This window comes from Cotesia typhae, unplaced genomic scaffold (genome assembly GCF_013202065.1).
Source record: "Cotesia typhae breed Kobodo isofemale line unplaced genomic scaffold, CoteBio_Ctyphae scaffold_91, whole genome shotgun sequence".
NCBI classification, from domain to species: domain Eukaryota; kingdom Metazoa; phylum Arthropoda; class Insecta; order Hymenoptera; family Braconidae; genus Cotesia; species Cotesia typhae.
This window is the reverse complement of record NW_027423781.1, coordinates 2,413,484-2,425,545: the sequence shown is the minus strand read 5'-3', so window position 1 is coordinate 2,425,545 and position 12,062 is coordinate 2,413,484. Positions and strand designations below refer to the sequence as shown.

Genomic DNA, 12,062 nt, shown 5'->3' with positions numbered 1-12,062 from the left:
TTCGAAAATTCGAAAATTCAGATTTTGACTCCGAAACATAAAAGTGGCCATAACTCAAAATAATGACTTTAGGGGCAAAATAGGCCATTCTAAATCGTCGAAAATTGAATTGTTTCTGGCTCACAAAAGTAAACTCCTAAATTCTCTAAACGCAATTCTGACCACTTTAAATTGTCCCTCGGGAAATTTCCTATAAGAAACTTAGTGTTTTATGAGTCTAAAAATTTTATTAGGAAGATATCCGGAGTTGAAGAAAGTTCGAAAATCGAAAATTCAGATTTTGACTCGAAACATAAAAGTGGCCATAACTCCTAAAATAATGACTTTAGGGGCAAATAGGCCATTCTAAATCGTCGAAAATTGAAAACATCACGTTTCTGGCTCACAAAAGTGACCAGAACTCCTAATATTATTGCTCTAAACGCAATTCTGACCACTTTAAATTGTTCCTCGGGAAATTTCCTATAAGGAACTGTGTGTTTATAAGTCTAAAAAAATTTTATTAAGGAGATATCGAGAGTTGAAGAAAGTTCGAAAATTCGAAAATTCAGATTTTTGACTCCGAAACATAAAAGTGGCCATAACTCCTAAAATAATGACTTTAGGGGCAAAATAGGCCATTCTAAATCGTCGAAAATTGAAATCACGTTTCTGGATCACAAAAGTGGCCAGAACTCCTAATATTATTGCTCTAAACGCAATTCTGACCACTTTAAATTGTTCCTCGGGAAATTTCCTATAAGATACTGTGTTTTATAAGTCTAAAAATTTTTTTAGGAAGTTATTCGGACTTGAACAAAATTCGGAAAATTCGAAAATTCGAAATTTTGACATCGGACCATAAAAGTGGCCATAGCTCCTAAAATAATTGCTCTAAATGCAATTCTGACCACTTTAAATTGTTTCTCAAATTTCTACATGACACTGTAAGTTTTAAAAGTTTAAAAATTTCCTAAATCGTCGTTTTAAAATTGAAAAATTTTTTACGGAAGTTTTAGGACTTGAAGAACATTCGGAAAATCGAAAATTCAGTTTTGACTTCGGACCATAAAAATGGCCATAACTCCTAAAATAATTGCTCTAAATGCAATTCTGACCACTTTAAATTGTTCCTCGGGAAATTTCCTATAAGGAACTGTGTGTTTATAAGTCTAAAAAATTTTATTAAGGAGATATCGAGAGTTGAAGAAAGTTCGAAAATTCGAAAATTCAGATTTTTGACTCCGAAACATAAAAGTGGCCATAACTCCTAAAATAATGACTTTAGGGGCAAAATAGGCCATTCTAAATCGTCGAAAATTGAATTCACGTTTCTGGATAACAAAAGTGGCCAGAACTCCTAATATTATTGCTCTAAACGCAATTCTGACCACTTTAAATTGTCCCTCGGGAAATTTCCTATAAGAAACTTTGTGTTTTATGAGTCTAAAAATTTTATTAGGGAGATATCCGGAGTTGAAGAAAGTTCGAAAATTCGAAAATTCAGATTTTGACTCCGAAACATAAAAGTGGCCATAACTCCTAAAATAATGACTTTAGGGGCAAAATAGGCCATTCTAAATCGTCGAAAATTGAATTCACGTTTCTGGATAACAAAAGTGGCCAGAACTCCTAATATTATTGCTCTAAACGCAATTCTGACCACTTTAAATTGTCCCTCGGGAAATTTCCTATAAGAAACTTAGTGTTTTATGAGTCTAAAAAATTTTATTAGGAAGATATCCGGAGTTGAAGAAAGTTCGAAAATTCGAAAATTCAGATTTTGACTCCGAAACATAAAAGTGGCCATAACTCCTAAAATAATGACTTTAGGGGCAAAATAGGCCATTCTAAATCGTCGAAAATTGAAATCACGTTTCTGGCTCACAAAAGTGACCAGAACTCCTAATATTATTGCTCTAAACGCAATTCTGACCACTTTAAATTGTTCCTCGGGAAATTTCCTATAAGGAACTGTGTGTTTATAAGTCTAAAAATTTTATTAAGGAGATATCGAGAGTTGAAGAAAGTTCGAAAATTCGAAAATTCAGATTTTTGACTCCGAAACATAAAAGTGGCCATAACTCCTAAAATAATGACTTTAGGGGCAAAATAGGCCATTCTAAATCGTCGAAAATTGAAATCACGTTTCTGGCTCACAAAAGTGACCAGAACTCCTAATATTATTGCTCTAAACGCAATTCTGACCACTTTAAATTGTTCCTCGGGAAATTTCCTATAAGATACTGTGTTTTTATAAGTCTAAAAAAATTTTTTTGGGATGTTATTCGGACTTGAACAAAATTCGGAAAAACGAAAATTCGAAATTTTGACATCGGACCATAAAAGTGGCCATAGCTCCTAAAATAATTGCTCTAAATGCAATTCTGACCACTTTAAATTGTTCCTCGAGAAATTTCCTACAAGAAACTTAGTGGTTTATGAGTCTAAAAATTTTTTTTAGGGAGATATCGGGAGTTGAAGAATGTTCGAAAATTCGAAAATTCAGATTTTTGACTCCGAAACATAAAAGTGGCCATAACTCCTAAAATAATGACTTTTTGGGCAAAATAGGCCATTCTAAATCGTCGAAAATTGAAATCACGTTTCTGGATCACAAAAGTGGCCAGAACTCCTAATATTATTGGTTAAAATGCAATTCTGACCACTTTAAATTGTTCCCCGCGAAATTTTCTACAAGACAGCATGCGTTTTATAAGTCGAAAAAATTTTTTTTAGGAAGTTATTAGGACTTGAAGAAAATTCGGAAAATCGAAAATTCGAAATTTTGACATCGGACCATAAAAGTGGCCGTAACTCCTATAATAATTGCTCTAAATGCAATTCAGACCACTTTAAATTGTTTCTCGGGAAATTTCCTATAAGATACTGTGTTTATAAATCTAAAATATTGTTTTTAGGAAGTTATTAGGACTGGAAGAAAATTCGGAAAATCGAAAATTCGAAATTTTGACTTCGGACCATAAAAGTGGCCAGAACTCCTAATATTATTGCTCTAAATGCAATTCTGACCACTTTAAACTGTTCCTCGGGAAATTTCCTACAAGAAAATTAGTGATTTATGAGTCTAAAAAATTTTTTTAGGGAGATATCGGGAGTTGAAGAATGTTCGAAAATTCGAAAATTCAGATTTTTGACTCCGAAACATAAAAGTGGCCATAACTCCTAAAATAATGACTTTAGGGGCAAAATAGGCCATTCCAAATCGTCGAAAATTGAAATCACGTTTCTGGACCATAAAAGTGGCCATAACTCCTAAAATAATTGCTCTAAATGCAATTCTGACCACTTTAAATTGTTCCTCGGGAAATTTCCTACAAGAAAATTAGTGATTTATGAGTCTAAAAAATTTTTTTTTAGTAGACATCGGGACTTGAAGAAAATTCGAAAAATCGTAAATTCCAATTTTTGACTTCGAAACATAAAAGTGGCCATATCTCCTAAAATAATAACTTTAGGGGCAAAATAGGCCATTCTAAATCTGTGAAAATTGAAATTTGTATTTTCGGATCTTTCAGTGGCCATAACTTCAATAATAATGGCTTTAAATGCAATTCTGACCACTTTAAATTGTTCCTCGGCAAATTTCCTACAATACTCTCTTAAATACTAAGAAATATTTTTTAAATACTAAGAAATGATGTTTAAGAAATGATTTCTTAAATACAAGGAAATCTTCTTAAATATTAAGAAATCCTTCTATCAGTGTTGCAAAGCATAGTATATTAATTTAAAAATCTTTAAAATTTGATCTTTCTGTTTTATTTAAAAATTCCGACTATTTGGGATTCATTGTCGGGGATTTTTTATCTTGGGGATATTTTGTCGGAGGATCAAAAATCATAGTACCACCCTTTTAGCTTTAGGGGGATTTTGGGGATTTTGGGGATTTTTTTGTCAGGGGGTATTTTGTCGGGAGATGGAAACGCGCATCACCAATTCGTTCCAGCATTATTTTTCCAGATAAATATTTTAGAATTGAACCTCAACAGTTCACCAAAAATAAATTTTTATCTCACCGATTATCGGTACAACTGTTTTCCCTATTGACTTTTTACCAACCTATTGCAATTTCCTAAATTTCCTCCGTCTATTTTACCGCTGACCGCCCGAGCAAATTTTTCTTGTACCAAAACTCAGCAGATATATTATAATTATACTCGCGAAAAAAAGTGACACTTAGTTCCAACAAAATTATAGCAAATAATCATGTAATACACACACGTGGTATCGATCCCCGTTCTTAAGACTGTCACCCGAGTGTGTCCAATTTACGCCAAAACAAACATCAAATATTTCAATATGTATAGACTTCATATCGTATACATAGCATAATTGTAAAATTTATTATTTTTCTCATAAACTAGGTTATTTGATTATTATTTTATTGTCTTAAAATCAGTGATAAGTGATGTCGCAACTAGACTTTTAAAAATAATTAGATACTAATGAAAATTCTCAGATTAGATTACGCAGTTCGTCGTGTATGTGGTATTAAAACTGCAATGAGTTAAGTTTATTAATAAATTTCTAAATTACTTACTTAGTCATTAATAAAAAGTATTCATTTATGAAGTCGTTGAGAGAAAGGCGTGTTTGTTGTTGTTATTTACCGTGAAATCATAAATTAATTTGTAAAAATGGTTGTGAGAATTTTGAGTCGTGTTATTTGCTCTAATTTCGTAAATTATGGCTCGAAAATAATAGGAATGCTGGCACCACTGCTGGTACCTCCATTGCATATCTTATTTCTTTATTATTTCTGGCGAGAATTCGCGAGAGATGTCGATAAGCAGTATTGCTCGTGTAGTTGTTGGGACACTGTGTTCAAAGGTAATTTTTGCTTCACTGTTAAAAATTTTTGTAAAATTACTGTCATATTCCAAAACAAATAATAAGTAAAATTAAAAATCCGTGTATAGCAATGCGAAATAAAATACAATTCATGTAATTTTTCAACACCTGTCAGAAAATCTACTAAGATGTATTGTAATTTTACAATTTTCATGTATAAACCTAACACGCATTGTAATATTACAGAATTTTTAATTTTTGTTCGTCAATTTTTAAGAAAAAGCTTTTTAATTTTGCAAAGATTATTTGTGATCTGATTCGGCATAATTGTATGTAAAATCACAATAAAATATTGTAATTTATATTACAATAATCTCATAAAAAATTTAAAAAGCTTTTTTTTATTTTTACAATTTTCATTGTAAAATTATACAGTTCATTGTAATGTTACCAGACAATTTTAATTATATTACACGAATTGTAATTCTACTTCACTGTTTTCCAATTTTAAAAACAATAATTTTCAGTTTTACAAAAATAAGACTGATGTATCAAAAAACAACAATGTCCGTCATATTTATTTTTACTAATTTTTAGTCTATGGTTGTTTATTTGTAATAATAATTTCGAGGCATCATTTATCTTTTATAAATTTTAATATTACGCTCAAACGATCATTTCGAAATTGATATATTTCAATGAGTATATGTTAGACTTTAATTTTTATAATATTCAATGAATTATAAATAATGTAAATGTTAGTTATTTTCCATCAATAAACAGCATTAAATAACACAAATAATGTAAATAATAAATAATAACCCGTAATGCTCTATCACCCCATAGGATTAGCTTATAAGAATAATGAGATGTTAAACCACCTATCGGTCGTACGGCGTAGGGCGTTGGGTATCAGTCTACTAAGCGCGCGGCTCGTTTTCGATTCTTAGTTAGGGTAAATATTTTTTTCACATTAATCATCTGAGTTGTAAAAATTATATTAGGTCTACGTGAAATGCAAACCTAATCAGCGCTTCACAATATTCTATTAATTCTTAGCTATAAGCCCTTTTACCTTTAAGCACGTGAAATATTTAACACAAAATTTTTTGACGCATTGACGCAAATTTTTTACTGTGAATAAATTTTGTTACTAAATTAGTTTAATAAATCCTTCTATCATTCTAGACGGTAAAAGCTAATTAAATTTGTTATTTTTAGGGTCATACGAGTCAGGAATAGCTTCTTACAAGCACATGTACTTCAATGCTACCTCAAACACGATTAAAATATGGGTGATCGTAGTGATCGGTGTAGTAACCTTCTACGAAACGACCAAGTACTTGGCGAGACTAGCGTTTCACTGTAGATTGAGGTATGGAATGCTGGTGCTGTTCATCACCTCGACCTTTTCGCATTACTACTCCTGGTGGGTCTACATCAACTACCTTAACGACGACTTCTACTCCCAGTGGTACCACCAGCTGTTCTTCACTGTTACCGAGCTGATTTCAACTATTTTTGTAATAATATTAGCGGATAATAAGTACCCGGTGGCACACAGGAAGGCGTTCATTATTGCTGGCATTGCGCTGATGCACATTTTTGCCGGCAGCTGGGATCAGTTTGTCGCTAATGTTGTACGCGGAGAAGGGTACGCTCATCAGGTAGGGAATTCTTCAAGACTCAATTTTTTATGATCAAATTTTAAATTGACTCTGGCCTAGTTATTAACACTTGGAATTTTGTTAAAATTCAAAAAAAAAAAATCAAGTCTAATAAATTAATAAATATAAATTTTGAGAACATAGCGCTTCGCGCTATGAGGTGTGCAATAATTAAAAAGCAATATCTTCACGCATTTGTTACGGAAGTTCGAGCGAATCTAATGTGAAAAATAACTTCCAACTTTGAGCTTTGAAATTAAATATACGTATAAATAAATACGTGATATATCTAATTATCTAAAATAAGCTCATCCCGATGTTTCACTCATCAAGAGCTTTCATTTGAGTACCCACATCGATTTTTCATATATTTTATATTTTTATATATATTATATATATGTATATATGAAAAATACATGTGGGTACTCAAATGAAAGCTCTTGATGAGTATAACAGCAGGATGAGCTTATATCTTAAAAATTATCAAGAATTAAGGAACGACTCAATATCTTGTGAACTATTGACATTTTTAAAGTTCTAAGTTCACCTTGATATTACACGCATCGAGACCTTTTATTTGAGTACCCACATCAATTTTTCATATATTTTATATATTTATATATATGAATATATGAAAAATATATAAAAAATGCATGTGGGTACTCAAACGAAAGCTCTTGATGAGTGTAACATCGGGATGATCTTATATTTTCAAAAACGTCAATATTTAAGAAAGTACAGTCCAATTTAATAATAGTAATTACGAATAAAGCAAAATTTTAATTTAACTAAATATTGAATTAATATTTCAGGTGATACGAGATTTAGGATTCATGATCCCAGACATTTTACACGTGATGATACCGCTTTGCCTAGTAACCTGGCGAGACCCAAACGTACTTCCAGATTCAAATTCTAAAAGTTTGTTATCAAAAAAAAATAACAAACATTTATCATTAAGTATTAAAAGAGACTTAACTTATATGCTAGGATTGATAGTTGTCGGCCTCTGCATGTGTTCGATTTTATAGTTACATAAAAATTAATTTAAATAAATAAATAACACCAAACATTAGATTTATTTAGCGATAAATTTTATCGATAATTTTTGAAATTTTTAATGAAATTATCAATGTAAATATTTTATTAATTACAAACTAAATCAATGACTTATGAGCCTAATACGCAACCCCGTTATTTTAATTGTTTTTAATGTAATTTAAATAAAGACTGGGGGTTTTTATTACCGCAAATGATTAAAATTGTTATGTATAGTGTATTTTAATATAAATATTTTACTCAGTTAAATTATTATTATATTAATCAAAATAAATTAATAATATTTATTGTGCCGTTGATAGACTTATGTAATCCATATCAAATGAGTTAATCAAAGATTTAAGTTTAAGATATAGAAAATGTTTAACATATATTAGAAAATTATACATATCCTACTGTACCTTGTAGTAAAAATCAACATTTTTAAATTATACATCGTGATTTTAGATTAAAACGTTCGATTAAGATTTTTTTTGTGAAATTTTTCGATTCTTTTTTAAAAACTTAGAAACAATAAATTTTCATAAAATCAAACGAAAATTTTGGATTGAATAATTTTACAATTGAAAATAATTTTTACCTAGATTTATATATTTGTATTTGTATTTATTTAACTTACTTTATTTTATTATGATGTTTTATAAATATTTAATGTTAATTTACAAGCAATGAAAATTAAATTGTTATATATATGAAAAAATATGTTGTATTGAATAATTTATTAACCTTACCCCCCACGTATTTAATATGCGTGGTTGCAAAATATTTTACTTTTTATGAAATTCGTAAAATCGATCTACTAAGTGTGAAAAAAAAATTGGACATACACAATGACACACACCAAGTACGTTCCAAAATTATTTCTTTAATTTTTAAATTTACAACAAAGTGTTTTTAACTTTCGAAAATTATATACAATAATCATATCGGTTACTTGGAATTTTTAATATTTTGATTTGATATCTTTTTGTAAAGAAAAACAATTTTTTTTTTTTAAAAGTCTTATGAACGTGGACTTGGCGCAATTTTTCACAGTGAAACTGTTTTTGTTCGGATTATAATTAACTAAAATTTGAATTTGCGCGCGCAAGCGCAATTAAAATTAAAATTTGCATACATTTTCATGCTTATGATATATTCGACCAATCACATCACGAATAAATTGATGCCACATACATTTCATCTCAATTTTATATTAAAGACTAGAATTTGAATTTGCGCGCGCAAGCGCGCGCCTCATATTTATTGTCATTATATATTTATATGTAATTTATGTATATTATATTCACTTTCAACCAATCACAATAAGAATAGTTATTTTCGACCAATCACATCACGAATAAATTGGTTTCACATACATTTCATCTCTATTTTAATAATTTCATCATCTCTATTTTAATATTTAGATTATTATATTAAGGATCCACTCTTATAATTCAGATGAAAAATATGAAAATATGTGATGTAAGCAAACTATTTTTGTAACGTCATTGGTCAAATATATCAAAGCATGAAAATATATGCAAAATCCATAGTCAGGCGCGCGCATACCATATGTTGGTAATGAAGTTCACAACAAGATATTCTACTTTTTAACTTAACCAATAGATGCCCTTGCTATGAAGAAATTCATTAAAGCTTATTTTCTTTTTTTCCATCTCGGTCTATGTTCTTGTATTGTGACAATCAATGCAATGCTACTAGCACGTTGCAATAATTAATAATTTAAAAACGCAAAGTTTATTTGTTTATTATATTAATTCATGCTATAAATTAATCAAAGTAATTAATTAGTCAAAGTAATTAATATCTTTTAATCATGGAGAAGCAAAGTTTTCAAGTTCGCGTTATCAATGAAGAGAAGGTAATTCATTAAATCGTTTCATAATAAGTAAATAAATAATTAAATAAGATAACCCTGTTTAAAAATATTGATTGAAAATAATTAAAAATGATAAAGTTCCAATTATTTTCCATAATTTCAATTCTTTTGTTTGTATATATAGATATACAGTTTGCATCTCTGATTCAGAAAGATGATTTGAAATGATAATCTCCGTGTTAATTGTATTTATTTATTTATTTATTTATGATAAATACCAAGGCACAGGCCGAATAACAAGGTATTTAAATTACATTTTAAATATGTATGAATATATGTATACATTTGATTATCACAAAAGTTACTTAAAATTATATAAAATACAAAATATAGATAAGAGGCTACATTAATATATTCAGTCGAATAATTAATTGTGATATTTGGGTATAAATTTTGATTAACAATTATGAGTTTTTAAACATATATATTTTTGAAATATTTGGTATAATAATAATTAATAGTAGCACTAAACCACTTAGGTTTGTAAATTATATCTTCATATTAATTATAATTTATTTTACAGAATAATTTCATCCAGCATTAGTGTATAAGTGTATTAAAATTTCTATTAAGTTTCTGTTGTTATGGAATATTTAAATTATAACTCAATAATTGTAAATTAGTTTGATAACTGTTAATGCGTCTCTTGTATTACATTTTGTAACTTAGAATTCTCTGTAATTGGCCTTCGGACTGTTGAGATGTTATAAAGTAAATAAATAAATAAATAAGTAATAAATCTTAGATTTATTAATATAATTTAGATAATAGAATTAGTTATTGAATTGTAAACATTGAGATTTAAACAACGCCAATTATAATAAGAATACGCTTTTAAGCCCTTTAGTTAGAGTGATTTAAAGTAAGCTGTATCGTAAATTTATAAATTAAGATTTAAAATTTCATAGATTCAATTTAACTACATATAATGCACAGGTAAGGTAGAGACATCAAATTAACAATTATGTTAGGAATCATTAAATAATAAGTACTCAAACATTTTCATTTTAAATCATTTCAAATTAGATTTCTTATTCAGGGATGGAGTGACCGCTTCTCAATTCTTTTCAATCAGTATTTTTAACCAGGGAATAGAAAAAAAAATTAACCAGACTAATAATTTTACTTTTTAGGGTAAAGGAATATTTGCGTTACGGACTTTTAAAGAAGACGAAATAATTTTTGAAGAAAAACCAGTAGTTTGTTGTCAGTTTTCATGGAACGCTGATTACGGTTATCTGGCATGTGACAATTGCATGTATCCGTTAGAAAATGCCGAAGAAAATGTACGTCGCTTGACGGGAAAAAAAAATCTTATTTTACCTTATCCAGAATGTTGTGAAATAAAAAAAGAATTGTTCGCTGAATGTCCAGAGTGTGGGATTAAATTTTGTAACAATGAATGTTTGAAAGAAGCATTGAGTAAGTATCACCGAATTTTATGTCGCCAAACGCGCGAAAATAAGGAAGCTCATCCGTTGGAAAAATTAAAGGAAACGTGGAAGCAAATGCATTACCCACCGGAGACAGCTACAATTATGCTTTTAGCTAGGATGATAGCTCATGTTAATCAAGCTGATGATAAATCCAACGTTTTAGCTGTTTATAATAACTTTTGTCATAAAACAGTTAATGAAGTTCATGAAATAGCCCATAATTTGCTGGGAGAAAAATTTATTGGCCAGATTGATGTTCTAAGGGAATTGCTGGAGCAAACTTTCAATAAAGATTATGTTCCTCAGGTATGTTTCATATTATCTAATTTATTTTTTTATAATTGTTTGGAAGGTCCACGGAAAAAAGTAAACTGTACACACAAAAAACAAATTTTGTGCGCCAAGAAAAATGAATTTTAAGAAAAACAAAAGTTATTTTGGAGCAAGAAGAAATTTTCTTGGCTCAAGAAACTAACTTCATTCAAACAATTTTCAATCTTCCTTAAAAAAAAAAAAAATTATTAAAAGCGTACGTGATGGTGTAATATCGAATAAACACACACAAAAACCATGTTAAAAGGGCGCAACACGATTTCCCGTGTTTGTGTTGGTCTAATATCGAATAAACTTACGTAAATAATTAATAATTAATGGTATTTAATGGTACTTTTTGTTTTTACTTATTATTTTAGCTCCCCACTTTAAAAATATTGATGTTATTTTATTCGTGTAATTTTAATGTTATGTGTGTGTTTATCTTTATTATTTATAGTTTTATTAATAAATTCTGCACTGATAGAAAATTTATGTTGACTCAAGAGATATTTGCTTAATCTAAGAATTTATTTTGGAAGACAAATGATTATTTTGCTTTAAGAATTTCTTGTCTTGATTTAGATTTTCTTGGCTTAAGAGCTGTATTATCTTCAATCGATACATTTAGTTTTTCAACCAAAATAACATTATCGTTTAAAAAACATAAAATAATTCATCAAAGTATATTTCAAAAATTAAATAGTCTTTAATTGTTATACCGAAAAAAAATTATTTCTTGGAAATAAGTAAATTAATGACTCAAAAAAAAAGCCATTCTTAACGCAAGTCGGTAACATCTCGAATCAATGTTATCGCCTATCTTGAACCAAGAGACAAAAATCCTTGAAAGAAATATATCTATGTCTAGTTTCAAGAGTTCAAATTTTGGAGAAAAAAAGTTTCTTGAAT

The 12,062-nt window shown here is 29.0% G+C and overlaps 2 protein-coding genes across 2 annotated transcripts; both read left to right on the top strand.

The window, feature by feature from the left end:
- The first annotated feature begins 4,189 nt into the window (after positions 1-4,189).
- LOC141537432 (uncharacterized) lies at positions 4,190-8,046 on the top strand. Its single transcript, XM_074258427.1, has 3 exons — positions 4,190-4,833; positions 6,016-6,461; positions 7,274-8,046. Exons 1-3 carry the CDS (start codon positions 4,641-4,643, stop codon positions 7,490-7,492), a joined length of 858 nt encoding a protein of 285 aa, XP_074114528.1. The 5' UTR covers positions 4,190-4,640; the 3' UTR covers positions 7,493-8,046.
- A 1,160-nt stretch (positions 8,047-9,206) lies between these two features.
- On the top strand, positions 9,207-11,208 carry Smyd5 (SET and MYND domain containing, class 5). Its single transcript, XM_074258795.1, has 3 exons — positions 9,207-9,384; positions 10,536-11,144; positions 11,191-11,208. Exons 1-3 carry the CDS (start codon positions 9,340-9,342, stop codon positions 11,206-11,208), a joined length of 672 nt encoding a protein of 223 aa, XP_074114896.1. The 5' UTR covers positions 9,207-9,339.
- Positions 11,209-12,062: the final 854 nt, after the last annotated feature.